This window comes from Pseudorca crassidens, chromosome 2, assembly GCF_039906515.1.
Source record: "Pseudorca crassidens isolate mPseCra1 chromosome 2, mPseCra1.hap1, whole genome shotgun sequence".
Lineage (NCBI taxonomy): Eukaryota > Metazoa > Chordata > Mammalia > Artiodactyla > Delphinidae > Pseudorca > Pseudorca crassidens.
In genome coordinates this window covers 101,846,365-101,862,978 of record NC_090297.1, presented here as the reverse complement: position 1 = coordinate 101,862,978, position 16,614 = coordinate 101,846,365, and the positions used below count along the sequence as shown (strand labels likewise).

Here is a 16,614-nt window from a genome sequence, read left to right as displayed (position 1 = left end):
GGCAGGGAGGGATAAATTAGGAGTTTGAGATTAGCAGATACAAACTACTGTAGATAAAATAGATAAACAACAAGGTCCTCCTGTACAGCACAGGGAACTATATTCAGTATCTTGCAATAAACTATAATGGAAGAAATTATGAAAAAGAATATGTATATGTATAACTGAATCATTTTGCTGTATACCAGAAACTAACACAACATGGTGAATCAACTATACTTCAATTAAAAAAACCCTACATAATAACTCATAAACTTGAAGCCCAAGAAATAACACTAAAAAATGAATTCTCACTGTGTTTGGTCTGAAAAGAATTCTAATCACCATGGAGTACTTAGCGGATTCTGCATATGGACAAAGATATTTATGTATGTTAGTGTGTGTGCGTCCTCTACATGGTGCACTTCATATCCACCCATACTCACCATTTTTGGTTAATCAAGTAGATGCAGATAGGGTAAGATGGAATCTCTATGAGGCCAGACAGGGCCAAGTTGGCATAAATATTTCCACCTAGATCACCTGCACTGAGAGTTAGGCCATAATACACCAAGCTGCACACAAACCTGCAATTGGGGGTGAAAAACAAGAAAGACAATGAAAAAGCCGATAAGAATCTACCAGAGAAGAGTCAAATCCTGGTTCAATAATGCCATCCGGCTCAAGCAGTAAGCCTGACTCTCCCACTAAGCTTTCTATCCTAATATAATTTCTATACTAGGACAAAATAAAAAGTAAAGGGGCCTTGGAAATGATTTGAGCTACATCCAGATGCTCTATAAAGCAAAGGTGTGGCCAGCTCCTGACAGAGGAGACACCGCTTGTGCTTTCGTCACACTTTTCTGCATTTAAATGAAGACAGTGACTCGATTCTTACTGTGTTTAATTCAACAACTTATAGAACACTTGCCCTAGGCAATTGTGATATTATCGAAATGACTCTAGAATAAAGAACTCCCAGAGAGAAAGCCAACAGAGGATGGTGTTGAGAACAGATGCTGATTAGTGCCTGGGTTACCAGCGGGTGGCCTGCAGGCCAGGGTGACAGGGACTCTAACCCCTGACCAGGTTCTCAACCCCTCCTGGCACTCAGCAAGTGCATATGCTATAGACGCCCAGAACAGGAAAGAGAGGACGAGGGCCATGGTGGAGGCCGGCTCCTCTAGGATGATCAAAGCCCTGCATCTATTTCTGTACGCCACCGCCGAAACACTGAGGGGGCGCCTCCTAGGAGGCAGGCATTGTGCCAGGCACAGAGCCCACGTCCCGCAGCCCAGGAGCTACGCTGGAGCAAGGGCCATCTGGAATAATAGGAACTTCTTCCAGAGTGAAGGGACTACAGTAGCCCCTGCTTATCCGCTGGGGATACGTTCCAAGACTCCCAGTGGATGCCTGAAACCTCAGATAGTACCGAACCCGATATATACTATGTTTTTTCCTAGCCATACACCTATGATAAGGTTTAATTTATAAATTAGGCTCAGTAAGAGAACATCCGAATTGCTGGCATGACTACTCTCGTGCTTTGGGGCCATTATTAAGTAAAATAAGAGTGACCTGAACACAAGCACTGCCATACCGGATAGTCGATCTGATAAGAAAGACTGTGACTAAGTGGCTAATGGGCAGGATATGCTGGACAAAGGGATGATTCAGGTCCCACATGGGATGGAGCGGGAGAGTGCGAGATTTCATCACGCTACTCAGAATGGCCTGCAATTTAAAACTTATGAGTTGTTTCTTTCTGGAATTTTCCGTGTAATATTTTCAGACTGCAATTGACCTTGGGTAACTGAAACCACAGAAAGAAAGCAAAACCTTTTGTGCCTAGGAAATTGCAGTATTAAAAATAAAACAAACTAGAATAGAACGAAAATAAACCCTGACTAGGCTTTGTTAATATACAAATACATTTCGTAAACCATAAATTTTTTAAATTAATTTTTATTGCAGTATAGTTGCTTTACAATGTTGTATTAGTTTCTGCTGTACAGCAAAGGGAATCAACTATACATATACATATATCCCCTCTTATTTGGATTTCCTTCCCATTTAGGTCGCCACAGAGCATTGAGTAGAGTTCCCCATGCTATACAGTAGGTTCTCATCAATTATCTATTTTATACATAGATCAGTAGTGTATATATGTCAATCCCAATCTCCCAATTCATCCCACACCCCCTCCTTTTCCCCCTTTGTAAACCATAAATTTCTATACAAATAGTAAAAGACCTGGGCTTCGGAAGTTCATTAGTTTTTATGTTTTTACAATTCATTTTGACAAGTGTTTATTATGAGGAAATTCCCATTTGCTTCTCTTTTCCTTAGAAAAAGTCCAACGAGCTGCAGCTATGATGAGACCAACAGGAAAGGGAAAGCTTTCTTTCCGTCTCTGACAGAACAGCAAAATGGGCCAAATGCTCTGGGCTAGTAAGAATGGACCACAGGAACCAAGGAGAGGGATGGGGAGGGACGACGGACTCCTGGAGCTGGCCTGCTTAGTGACTCATCCCTCTCTGGCAAATCAGCCCAGGCAGCAGCTACTTCCCATTACTTCTTCCTGGGTGGAGCTGTCATTCATATACTGAGGATGATGAGCAGAGTCATAGCTGGGACGTCACGGGTAACGATGCAAGGTGACACTGAATTTTCTGTTTTCCCTGTCCCCGAGCACTTTGCCTGTAAGCAGCAGGCTAGACAACTTAAAATATTTTCCTGAAATACTTAAAAAATCCTTTCCATCTGCAGTAGAGACCCCCCCGCCTTACATAACGCTATTCCTAACGTGCTGTATGTGTTAGTGTGTATCTATTCTGCATTTAAAATAGAAATCCCAGTGAAGTAGTCCAGCAATGGAAACACACATACATATTTAAACTAAGTTGTGAAGGTAGCAAGTAGGGCACAAATAAACAGAGCCAGTTCAAGACACTAGAGGAATTGAGTTACCAGCTGGGGGTGAGAGAAAATGGGGAGAACATGGGCAAGGAAGGCCTATGGTCTCAGACTCCGTTTGCAGATTTCTTTGCTGGTAGAGTTGGTCGTTGGGATGCATAATTACAGCTATTCAAATCATTTCAATCCTGTTTATGGGCCCCAAACAAAATTTAAAATGCTTGCGTAATATTTAGCAGTATATTTAGGGCATCAAAGAACTATTTAAAAAGGCACTACTGTGGGAAATAACCAAAGGAACAGATGTTAAGCACAGAGGTATAATTTTACTCCCCAGTTAAGGTTTTCTTCAATGACAGATCCACAGAAAAGATTTTAGAATTTTATAGCATCTTCAAAAAGAACGGCAGTATGTGGAATGACACTGTCTCAGTTATCATGTATTTTAACATTCTGAGCCCGGGGGAAGAAGTTTATTTGAGAACAGCTCCTTTGGCCGTGTAAGACATAAAATAAACATAAACATTCTCCCTAGCTCTAAGTCTAGTTTGCTTTTCTGTCTGTCTGTTTTTTATCCCCTGAAGGCCAGAACCCCGAAGTTAATATTCCTGGAAAAAACAAAAACTTAAAAACAAGAAGTAAATAACCCCTAAGAAAGTAGATACTTCCTTCAAGGCAGAGGGTTTGACTGTCTACTTGACATGCAAATGCAGTTTTATGGAGCCTTAAGTACCTGAACATACTTTGTAAGGATTTCCTTAGTAGCTCCTACGCTGTATTGTCAGGTTTGGCTTTAAAAAAACATGAAGTAATGCCATTTGCAGCAACATGGATGGACCTAGAGATTGTCATACTGAGTGAAGTGAGTCAGACAGAGAAAGATAAATATCATATGATGTCGCTTATATGTGGAATCTAAAAAAAAAGGGTACAAATGAACTTATCTACAAAACAGAAAAAGAGTTACAAATATGGAAAATAAACTTACGGTTACTGGGGGCAAGGCGGGGAGAGGGATAAATTGGAGATTGTTATTGACACATACACATTACTATATATAAAACAGATAACTAATAAGGACCTAACTGTATAGCACAGGGAACTCTACTCAATACTCTGTAATGGCCTATATGGGAAAAAAATCTAAAAAAGAGTGGATAATATGTATACGTATGACTGATTCACTTTGCTGTACACCTGAAATTAACACAACATTGTAGATCAACTATACTCCAATAAAAATTTTAAATAAATTAATAAAGGCTCCCTTAATCTCCATGCCTCCGAACTTGTGTCCTTCATTCAACATTTCTTATGCATCTGTGATATTCCAGCACTAGGCTGGCTCAGTGGGGACGGTGGCAGCTGATGTGACCTGGCCCCTAACCATACAGGTGGTAGCCAGGGTTTGGTCGGGTGGGAAAAGAGAATCAAGATACAGAAAACTATCTTGGCAGCTTCTTATTCTCAATATACTGTTCCTTTTAGCTTTATATATACAATTAATTTGCTATAAAATGACTCTCCTCTTTTCCCAAGTGAAAAATATAGGATTCTATGCAGGCTTCTTGCCAAATACAGGCAAACCATAGCACAACAGTCCTCTAGGCCAGTAAATATGATGTTCGTGTCCAATCCTGGACCAAGTTACATTTACGGCACTTTAACAGAATGAATAATATTAAAACCTATGGTACTCCACAAATTCTATGTATGAACCATCCATTCCTCCCCTTTCCACAATTTAATTCTTTAAATGGCACAATCTTGAACCATTCAGTGCGATTTACATTAATGCAGAGAACATTTTGAGGGCAGGTCAGAATTAGCCAAACTAGAAACTCGGGTTCAGAGAGGACTAATCTGTTCATTCACTGACTTGCACATATGGCTTTGAGGCTGTCACCTCACACTCCAAGGATCTCATTCCCACGAGGCAAACGTTCAGCCCACCTGTTGACTGAGTGAGTGGGGTTGCCATTAGAACGTGCTATCTAAGTGCCTGAGGCCAAAACCAAGGGCAGGTGCCTCCAAGTCCCCCTTAGAAAGTCTTCTGTCTCTGGTGTGCTTCCTTGCTTTCCTTTTTTTGGAGTGGGGAAGGGGGACCTAAAAATTTACATTAAATACCTCATAAGCAAAGATGTGCTTCTGACACCTACTTCTACAAGTTCAGTAAACCTGCCGCCAGGCACCATCATTTCCTCCTGGAAGGGGAGGATGCTGAGAAAGCACAGGTGAGCACAACACCTAAGCTGGGGGATCGGGGGAGGCTTATTTCTCTGAAAACAACTTCAGGCTGAAGAAAAGAGTGAAATTTTCTGTAACCCTGAAGAAATAACTGACTATCAATAACCTGAGCTGCAGATCAACAGAAGAGCCCTTAGAGAGAATTACCAGATGAACATCAGGGTCAGAGTATGCCCCAAGAGGACCCGGTAGCGGAACAGGTCCAGGACACTTCCCGTCTCCCTGCAGCTCCTGTTGTCCGGGTGTGTTAGTGAGAAGGTACACTTGAGCTGGCGGTTCCTCTTGGCGATGAGGTGCAGCGCGGCTTCAGCCTCACGCAGTCGACCCTGGGAGTATAACCAACGAGGTGATTCAGGAATGAATCTGAAAGAGATGTCATCAAAGGCTGTATATTCGTATAGGTACACGTGCACCAGAAGGAGACAAATCACCCACGCCGTACGTGGTCCCCAAACCACAACCGGATTCCACGTTAGGTCTAAAGCTTAACTCTCCCAATGACATGTGGAAGAGAGAGAGGGCTGCTGTCAACAGTTGCCATCATTAAATGATGGCCTCCTTTACGAATGGAAACCAAAAACACACTCCCAAAATTGCAGTAAAAAAGTAAACAGCATGCATTTACTTTTAGGTAAATGTTAATATATGAATGGCAAGTTAAGTTTACAGTACTGAGTAATTCTTCAGAAAGCATGTGTCAGAGATATGGCTCTAAATCACAGCCAAGTGTTGTTAGAATAATACTGTAGAGTGGGTTTTTAAAGTTCTGAAAAAGCCTCACAAAGAAGATTAAAATCTCTATTATCCATCAGAAAAGAATTTTTAAGTGTTTTCAACACAGTGATATGTTATTAAAAAGGTAGAGATTATTTTAAGGCTACACATAAAAATGAAAAAGGGTTTATCACATCTCAACTACTTTTGAGCTTTAAAGCTTTAAAATACTACAATCAGGGGCTTCCCTGGTGGCGCAGTGGTTGAGAGTCCGCCTGCCGATGCAGGGGACACGGGTTCGTGCCCTGGTCCGGGAAGATCCCACATGCCGCGGAGCGGCTGGGCCCGTGAGCCATGGCTGCTGAGCCTGCGCGTCCAGAGCCTGTGCTCCACAATGGGAGAGGCCACAGCAGTGAGAGGCCCGCATACCGCAAAAAAAAAAAAAGAATAAAAGTTTATTTTCTGGTTAACTACTCCAGTTCCAAAACAACAGTTACTTCTTACTATAGCCACAAAGTACTGAACATTTCTATTGCCACTGATACCTTTCAACAGTTTCAAGACTTAGATATTACGTATCTTTTCTCCTCTTCACAGTTCTGCATACTCTTAGAGGACTTTTCAAAAACCAAAGGGTGGCAGGAACATGGAAGCCTTGTTTACAAAACACAACATCAAGTACCTTTTGATCTAATCTGATATTATTTTCCTAAAATGAAACTTGCATGAATAATACTAAAAAAGGCTATTTAAGGTGCCTTTCAGAACTCCCCATGCCTTTCAGTAAGGATAGTGTTGGCAACAAACACCACAGGATTTGGAACTTCACAGACAGCCAGTTCATCAATAACCATTTACTGAACACTTTCATTTTGTATGGAGCAATGTAATAGGTGCTGAGAGGAAAGACACGGAAACAAAAAAGCAGGCATTTTCCCAGGAGTCCTGCTACTGGGGAGAGATTATTCATGTACAACATTTGGTTGTCAACAAAAGCAGGAACAAAGGCCTCTACAACATCCTGAAAAATTCTTTTATTTAGTTTTTCACTGCTATCTGATGATTGTTACTAATACACAAGTGAATAATCAAGTAAAATATTGTTTTGTTGGAAGTTATGTCTGCCGATCATCACTGGATCCACTGGCCCTGTCCACCAGCCCATATGTGAGGTACCTATGTAAGACTACCTGATCAAGTCTAAATACAAATAAAAAGAATATAAGACTAGTGGGGTGAATAGAGAGAGTATACTTGGGATAGAAATATAAGTGAAATGCTAGAAAGTCTATGATAGTAAAAGTGAAAGCTGAAGAGCCCTAAGAGGAGTGAAAAAGGACCAACAAGGAAAGAGTCAAAATATAGGAAGTCATTATTATCTTTGGATAATTTAAGTCATTTTTCCCCTTCCTATTAAGCTTCTCTGTGTTTTCAGAATTGTTTATAGCAATAAAAATTACTTTTAAAACTATATAAATCATGTTTAACGATGATATTTGAGAGATATTCAGGTTTTGGAAATCTGACTCTGAGTTAATAAAACGATTTCCACTTGGGAAAGGGTTTATCTGGATTAGGTAAACTTAGGACCTGATATTTCTCCACATTTTGAGAAGCCTACAAGCTTCTCAGTAACGAAGCCTCACCTAGTTGGACAGATTTGGGAATATGAGTTCTAACACACGCTGACTGCACGTGCAAAACAGTAAGACATGTTTTTAAAAGAAGAAGCAGGGCCTTGAACATGCTGCCGGCTACATGGTGCTGTACTCACCTTCAGAAGCTACAGTGCTAATTTAACAATGAGGCCTCTGCTCGAAAATGTCCTGTGAATTTCTTTAAAGGTGGAAAACCTTTGTAAATTAAGGGGGCACTGGTTTCTAAAGTAAAACTATCCAAATTCAAGTACTGAGAAAATAAGGAATTTTTAAGCTAAGTCATAATGTCTCTAGTAAAACAAACAAGGTATGTCTCTAAAATAACATGACTTTTTCTGATGTTGCTGATGGCTAACGCAGGCTAATTCCAAAGGCTTTTCGTGCCAACATCTGCCCAATGGATACGAGGCGTCTCCTGTGTGGAGGAAGGCCCAGAGCTCTGGAGCTGGGGGAAATGCGGCTGTGCTATCAGAGAGCTCCTGCTTTATAAAGAGGACAGGCTCTGGGTGAGGCAGAGATAAGGGGCCACTTGAAGGGTGCCAGTTTAGTGCTGCAGAATTAAGAAAAGAAAGCGAATGACTGGAGGTCTGACCTGGAAAAGTGCGGAGGGGGTGGCATTTGAGCAAACTGGGAACGCTATTAACTAATAAAGAAGAGAGATGGGGAGGAGGGCGTTGAAGCAGCCGGCAAAAGCACTGAGTAGGACACACGGAGGCCGACAAGCCTAAGCTGCAAACTGGAACAGAGAGCAGCTTAGTGCGCCTGGAGCAGCATGTGTGAGGTGGGGTGGGAGGGAAACTGGAGGCCGACTGCAGCAAGCCTTACTTTCTAGGCCTGATGGAACACACATACATTGTGATTTCACATGCTCTTTTCTCTGCTTTCTGTTTTTCATGACCTGAATTAATTTCCCAGCGAGTCAATGTCCCCACCTAGCACTAAGCAGTAACAGACAGACGACACATTCTGAAAATGAAAAGCGGAATGGCTCGGATCATCCAGTGAAGTCACTCTGCTACTGAAGGAGAGATGAAAGCCAGCCTGATTAAGAAGTATGTGACTTACTAAATATTTAAAAAGAAAATTCGTGGGAACACTCTTTTTTTTTTTTTTTTTTTTTTTGCGGTATGCGGGCCTCTCACTGTTGTGGCCTCTCCCGTTGTGGAGCACAGGCTCCAGACGCGCAGGCTCAGCGGCCATGGCTCACGGGCCCAGCCGCTCCGCGGCATGTGGGATCTTCCCGGACCGGGGCATGAACCCATGTCCCCCGCATCGGCAGGCGGACTCTCAACCACTGCGCCACCAGGGAAGCCCCGTGGGAACACTCTTGCACTGCTGGTGGGAATGTGAATTGGTACAGTCACTATAGAGAACAGTATGGAGGTTCCTTAAAAAACTACAAATAGAACTACCATATGACCCATTAATCCACTACTGGGCATATACCCTGAGAAAACTGTAATTCAGAAAGAGTCATGTACCAAAATGTTTATTGCAGCTCTATTTACAATAGCCCGGAGATGGAAACAACCTAAGTGTCCATCATCGGATGAATGGATAAAGAAGATGTGGCACATATATACAATGGACTATTACTCAGCCATAAAAAGAAACAAAATTGAGCTATTTGTAATGAAGTGGATGGACCTAGAGTCTGTCATACAGAGTGAAGTAAGTCAGAAACAGAAAGACAAATACCGTATGCTAACACATATATATGGAATCTAAAAAAAAAAAAAAAAGGTCATGAAGAACCTAGGGGTAAGACGGGAATAAAGACACAGACCTACTAGAGAATGGACTTGAGGATACGGGGAGGGGGAAGGGTAAGCTGGGACGAAGTGAGAGAGTGGCATGGACATATATACACTACCAAACGTAAAATAGATAGCTAGTGGGAAGCAGCCACATAGCACAGGGAGATCAGCTCGGTGCTTTGTGACCACCTCGAGGGATGGGATAGGGAGGGTGGGAGGGAGGGAGATGCAAGAGGGAAGAGATATGGGAACATATGTATATGTATAACTGATTTACTTTGTTATAAAGCAGAAACTAACACACCATTGTAAAGCAATTATACTCCAATAAAGATGTAAAAAAAAAAAGAAAATTCGTTGATCTACTGATATTTATATGAATGCTTATTAATTCAAGGAACTATACTAGGAACCCATTTATTCCAAAAATTTACAATACACAAGCTAATAAAATATGGTTAATTTTCCTTTCTAATAAAATTATGTCACTCTATTTCACATAACTAAATTCATTTCATAAATTTTGCCTTTCTAAATATACATTAACTATTTCTACTATATTCATTTTTGTACTTAACAATCCTATTACTTTCAAAGAGAGAATGAAAACAGATTTCAGGCCAATTCCCACCAAATCTCAGTTAGTAGAACTTGAATAAAGGATTACTATATCAAATCGCTATCTGAGTGAAAATTCTATTACGGGTATCTCTCACTTCACAGAAGAAAGGTGGTACCATTGGCTGAAAACTGTATTTATCTCAAAGATTTTAATGATTAAAATTAGAGCTCTGATACCTGAGGGGAGAAAACCTTTCAGAAGCACAATAAAACTTCTGGTGAAATAGGCCTAAGTTGGTGGCTCATCTTACAGCCTTTAGAGGACCATGGTGTGATACTCTGGATGAGTTTTTTGTAGAACCCTTCCCTGACCAGGGCATCAACCTTTTACTGCTTTGAGTCCATGCACTCTAAGGATTTCTCCCATATCTGAGTATCTTCCCATGTCCACATGAAGAGGCCCTGAAATTATACTCATCCGTGGGATGAAGAGGTGTCACTATATATTCAATATGCACAGATTGCTCTATAATATCATACCTCAGTCGCACCCCTAGCACGTGATCTGACCAAGTCTGAAGATCTTTCAGCTTGAAGCATTAGGTTAAAAAAGAAATTGGTACCCTCCATTGGCAATATGAAGGTTAAAATGCACTCTACTGAGAGGTTACTTTAAACAAGGGATACCTGCATTCTGAATTAATTAAGCATCTCTCTTCCCAGGAGCTGCCAAGCATTGGAGCGCTTGCGGAATTTAGTTCTTCACCAAAGTCAGTTCAGGCAAACTCCTGAAAGGGAATAACGCCGCTCATTGACCCGCATCCTCTTAAGACATTCCTTCTGCTTATTAAATTAAAAGTCTAAGAGGAAAAACTACTTACAAAGATAAGAGAAAGACCACTGTTCCCTGCAGGTTAACCAGAATGGCTAGGGTTCTCCAGGAGCGGATGAAGTATCCCAACAGGGCATACTGGGCGATGCCGACTGCGAAGAAGAGGCCACCGATCGACCCTAATTCAGGAAAAGAGACCTGTTACTGGGGAAAGGACCACCTGCAGCCCCATTTCCAACCCAGGTCACGGAGTCAATCCCTTCCTTGTGAGATGTCAGCAGAAAGAAAAACCTACACAAATATGCAGGATCAGATGATAAAACTAGAAGAGAGGCCAGGAAATTAGTGGAAAAGAAGGAAGGACAGATGAAAAATACAAACCACATGTGGTCAAGATGAATTTTAAGGGCCTGCCCAAGTGCTTTCTGCATTGATGTTGTGCTGACATCCACCTGAACTTGTGGCTGAAGCTTGGAAATATTGTTTGCTACATGGCGGGAAGGTTTTTAGGTCATGAGACTATGAAAATGCTGGGACTGCATCTTTATCACAGGGGCTGTCCCTGAAATCCTTATCTTAAATCACAACCTACTCCCCAGTTCTCCCTATTGTCCTTCTCCACTTAATTTATCACCATCATATATATCACCATCAGTTATATTTGTTTCTTGTCTGTCTATCCCAAGTAGAATATAAGTTCTATGAAGCGTGAATTTTTGTCAGCACACTGACAGAAAAAACATCAACTATGGGGTTGTTAAGGATCCTATGGTTTTTGAAATAAATGCTGAATGGGTACAAACCCACTGCCTTGCCCAATATACTGGCAAATTCTATACCTCTGACATACTTTCTGTACCTGCTACTATTAGTAGTACTTAAATCTATCGCTATTTATTTATATCATAGCTACTATTTATCGAGTATTAAGCCTTATCCATACATTGTCCTATAATGCAGGTACCATTATTAGCCATATACAGCCATATAGCTCAGAGAAGTTAGGTGCCACTGCCTAAAGACACAGGGCTGTGTGTGGCCCAGACAGGAGGCGTTGTCCCCTGGTCTGTCTGACTGGAGAGCCTGCACTCTGTACCGTTCCCCTCCCCGTCACCACCCTTCTGGGGAAAGGCGGGCTCCTGTGGGCATCTCACAGCAATAGGACTTGTTACAAGAACTTTCTACAACAATCCTGTAAGACAAATGTTTCTTTTATTCTTGTCCGTAGATTATTAACCTATAACAAAAACAATGCCTTGTATGCTGTCTGCCCTAGTGAGGAAAAGGGGGACGCAGAAGGGAAAGCTGCTGTGACAGCAAGTTCAGTGTGCTCAGAAAACCAGTCAGACCATGTGGTCCACTAAGTAAGGGAATGCGGACTTCCATTCCCTGTGATTTCCCTGGAAACTTAAGATAATCAATAGCTATTACAGGTTCATTACAGTGCACCGAATAGCACCTGGTTTCCAAGAACAAGGGTTTCTGTCATTGCTCAGAACAGTCCTGAGTACTCAGTGCCCACTGACAACAATGTAGGCAAAAAGTCCAGAGACCACAGGATGGGACCACTTCAGAGGGACCAAGTTCAGACCCCAGTTCTGCCACATGCTGCTGTGTGACTTTAGGCAACTCACTAAATGTCTCTGAGCCTCAGTTTCCTTATCAAGAGAAATAATAATATCTACTCCAAAGGGTAGTTATTGGTTTCAAATGAAACAATGCATGTGGTACAAATGTGAGGACCTTATTATCGTCCTACTGTTAAAATGGGTATAGCCCCTTATATCTATTAACCTCCCCCAAAAAGCCATCTGGAAGCCTCCTCTACCTAGCCTCCTCTATCAATAATTATAAAATAAATACTGTCTACCTAGCACTCCTTTCTAATTCCAAGAACGCTTTCCCTTTTTCAGAGAGATGACCTCCCCATACTTTACCCCTGTGGTTCAAGCCAGGGCTGCCAGTCATGGGCCTCTTGCTGGGACCATCAGAGCTCCTACCAAGGATTTTAAATACTGGACGTGGTGGTGAAACCTGAGAGCTGCTGGGCCCCATCCCTGACTGAGCAGAGGAAGCTTCTCAGAGATGATGGGAAACAGAAATGAGATGCATCTGACTTCCGGGTTCCAGGTATCACAAGGGCCTGGCTCTTCTGTGGTTTGGTTGTGTTAACCAAATGATTTCCCTTTATACCTAAGCTCATCACAGTTGAAACTCTGTCTCAGAAAGACTTGGGATCAACTGGATATAATGGATGGGAGGAAATGATTCAAAGGTTCTAGTTTAATGGCTTTAAATAAAAAGATTACATTACTATAGAGAGAGGTCCCAGAAGAGGATGGAGATTTTAGGTAAAAGAAAGCAACATGTTTAATTTGAGGTGCCAAGAGACATTCATATCTAATATCCAGCAAGAAGCTGCACATGTATGCCCCGAAATGACAACAGGGATAAGGTGAGGATACAGGTGTGGTAAGGCTCTAGGTCATTTGGTTAAAAAATTTAATTAGAAAAAAAAGAACACTTCAAATCACCACTTTTGCACATTGTAATTCTGGAGAACCATAGGTGGTTGTGTAACTGTTTATGGGCGTTTGGGTATTTATGCCTATTTTTCAGATTTCTTTTCTGTTTATTTTAAATTAATTTCATGTCTGCTATTCCCACTCAGTTCGCACTAGTAAAAGCCAAATTTCAGCAGGTTAGAAAATAGTGTATAGTGATGACTTCGTTTTTGTAAATGTCTCCAGTGATCCCTCCAGTTTTCAAGCACAAGCCATGAAGTCCCCTTGATTCCTCTTGGTCTTGCCTTTTATGCTGGTTCTTTAACAGGTCACGTTCCCACCAAATCCAGCTCAAACGCACCCTCTTTCCTCCTCCACTACTCCCACCTGGTCTAAGCTGCCTCTGGGTTGCATGGGGCCAACCACACCAGCCTCCTGAATGACCCCTCAATTTCTACTCTTGCTCCTCTATAATCCATTCTTCACATGCCTACCAGAGTAATCTTTCTGTATACAAGATCCCATTGTTTCTCTCTTTAATTCATTCACTGGCTACTCACTGCACTGTGAGTGAAAAAAAAACCCAAAATTCCTCATTTGGCCTATCATGGGCCCTATATCATTCTGCCCCTCCAATCTGATCTCATCCCAACCTCCCCATGCCTCTTCACACTGCATCTTTTCAGGTCCTCAGAGAAGCTCATTACTACCTCAGGGCCTTGGTCCTTGCCATTCCATCTGACTGGAATGTTCTCTCAGAATCTCACATGCCTAGGTCTCGCTCATCATTCACATCTTTGATCAAACATCTACATCTCGGTTTTCTCTAACCATCTGTCCACTGCACTTACTGCCTAGTCTATTACCCTGTTTAATTTTCTTCACTGCACTTAAAATTTTCTGAAATTACCTCATATTGGTTATGTCTCTCCTGATTAAAACATAAGCTCCATAAGAACAAGGACCTTCCCCCACCCTGGCCTGCCATGTTCACCCTTTTATCACAAGTGTCTATAAAGGCAGTGTCTGGTACATGGCAGGGTCTATTTAATAAATGAATGTTGTAGAACAGATATGCAAAGAAGAAGCTCTAGGACACACAGCAATATGTTTATAGTGGTGATGTTCACGTGGGTAGGACTATATGTATTATTTATATTTCACTTCTATATGCTCTTGATTTTTTTACAATGAACATCAATTCCTTTTGTTATAAGATATTTATATAAGAAAAATAAATAATAAATATATTAATATGACATTTTTCATAGCTTTAGTATTTTATTTTTTCTACTCAATAATTTTCAATCAATTATCCTCATTCTTGTTAAGCAATACACTGCAAATTGGTCAAAAATGGATGTTTTCAGTTTGTATTTATACTTTTTATATGTACTTTACATAGTATTTTATACATACTGCAAATACTTGGTAATCAAGCACAATTTTTCAAAATCTTTTTTAACTGCTAAACAATTAGGGTACTTCCAACTAATCCCCTATTGCTAACCTTTTAGGTTTTTTTCTCAGTTTCTTGCAGTTCATGAGCGTATCTGAAGCCACTGGAGTGTATAAAATTGTGCTGGAGAGAAAACAGCTTAGAAAGAAAGGCCAAGGACAAAATTCTGGGGAAGACTCGGCTCATGGGAGAGGGACGAAGAAAGCTCCTCACAAGAGTTCCAGGGGCATCAGAATCTTCTGTCCTGGTGCAGGTCAAGTGCACTGGCCTTCAGGGAACTCTCTCAAGCTCCTTCTGAATTTCACATTGAACTTGGCAACCATCTGATACCACTGTTGCAGGTTTTTTTCCTTTCTCCCTTTTCCCTTAGCTATAGAAATTTTAATAGCCCCAACTTAACTCAGCTTCAAGGACAAGAATGGAAAGTAAATGCGCTTTAAGAGCCATCTTTTCACTGGCTTTAGGCCGAATGGCAAGGAAGCAAGAGACCAGGAGGTCTTTCTTTTTGCCCAAAATATGCAACAGGACAGGAATAGTCCTAGAGAATTGGGTAGGGTGGGGGCAATATATGTGTTTTGTAAGAGAGCACCTTCTTCATGGAACAACTAGAGTCAAATGTGAACATTTTAATAGAGAAATGTGCTGGGTACATGAAAAATATGTACTCATGATGCTCTACATGAGCAAGATTTCAGTTTTCTAATTTTTTAATTATTTTTTTAAATAAATTTATTTATTTATTTTTGGCTGCACTGCGCCTTTGCTGCTGCCTGCAGGCTTTCTCTACTTGCAGCGAGCGGGGCTGCTCTTTGTTGGGTTGTGCAGGCGTCTCATTGCGGTGGTTTCTCTTGTTGCAAAGCAGGAGCTCTAGGTACACGGGCTTCAGTAGTTGTGGCTCACAGGTCCTAGAGCCCAGGCTCAGTAGTTGTGGTGCACAGGCTTAGTTGCTCTGTGGCATGTGGGATCTTCCCGGACCAGGGATTGAACCCATGTCCCCTGCATTGGCAGGCAGATTCTTAACTACTGCACCACCAGGGAAGTTCCTGAGCCAGATTTTAGACTCAGGAAAACCAAAACCCCAGGAGAGGGTGCCTTTGTGTCCTCCCCGGACAATGTGAGTGGTCGTGATCACCATCATTACTCATTTCTTGGGAAGTCCCAGCAAGTCTGAACCCACTACTTGAAAAAGTGACCTTAAAAGGCTCAATGCAAACTGAAGACTCAGAGGACATTTTCTCACTGATCCTGACTTAGGAGCTGGGCTAGGGAAAAAAGAAGCCCATCTCTAAAGGCTTTGAAAGCTGCTATAGATAAAGTGAGTCATAAAAAAGCACCACGTGTAAGAGACAGGCAGGAAGCCTGTCCTGCTAGGACGGAGCAGGTGTCTCTTGCTCCCCACCTTAATTCTAATTTGTCCAACCCTCTGTGTCCTTCAGCTTGGACAGCAGTTTGGTCGACATACAAACAGAGCAAAATTTATTTTATTTAGCTTTGTCTTCCAGCTCAATACATTAGCCCTCACCAACTTTGAAAACACCACCAAGCGAGAAAAAAATAGGCTAAGCAGACCAGTATTCGTATGAGGTGACCCACTGAAGATCTAAGAGGGGAGTACTCAGGGAACAGTGGGACAACATGAGCCTGGCGTCATCCTAGCCCTGTCAGTCACGAGCTGTGTGAAAATGGGCATATCACCCCTCCTTTCAGAGGTGAAGTGTCCTCACCTGTAAAATGAAGGTAGAAATTCTTAGCTTGTAGGCTCTGGGAATACGACAGATGAGTCAGATGCCTAGCATGGTACCTGGCACATAACAGATGCTCAGCGAATGGTAGCTGGCATGCTCTCATCCACATCCTCATGCAGGCAAGTTCCTACAGTCCCACAGTCAACTTGTTCCCGTATTAGTACAAGAACATCAATAGCACTCAGTAATTGTCAAATGAACGGAAAGCGAAACAGAATTCTCACTGCAAACCTATAGTCCAC

At 41.8% G+C, this 16,614-nt stretch overlaps 1 protein-coding gene across 13 annotated transcripts in view; it reads right to left on the bottom strand.

Moving 5' to 3' along the window:
* Positions 1 to 16,614, bottom strand: part of SLC22A15 (solute carrier family 22 member 15) — an 81,295-nt gene that overhangs the window by 23,617 nt on the left and 41,064 nt on the right. For 12 of the 13 annotated variants that reach the window (XR_010941012.1, XR_010941013.1, XR_010941014.1 and 9 more), the window contains exons 5-7: positions 10,714 to 10,843; positions 5,290 to 5,505; positions 426 to 566 (exon numbers count right to left, since the gene is read on the bottom strand). Coding sequence is in view for 7 of the 13 variants with exons in the window: in XM_067727388.1 (XP_067583489.1) it covers positions 426 to 566; positions 5,290 to 5,505; positions 10,714 to 10,843 (487 nt within the window). In the remaining 6 variants the exon portion in view is untranslated. The remainder of the gene's footprint in view (positions 1 to 425; positions 567 to 5,289; positions 5,506 to 10,713; positions 10,844 to 16,614) is intronic. The other variant, XM_067727391.1, reaches the window with a different exon arrangement.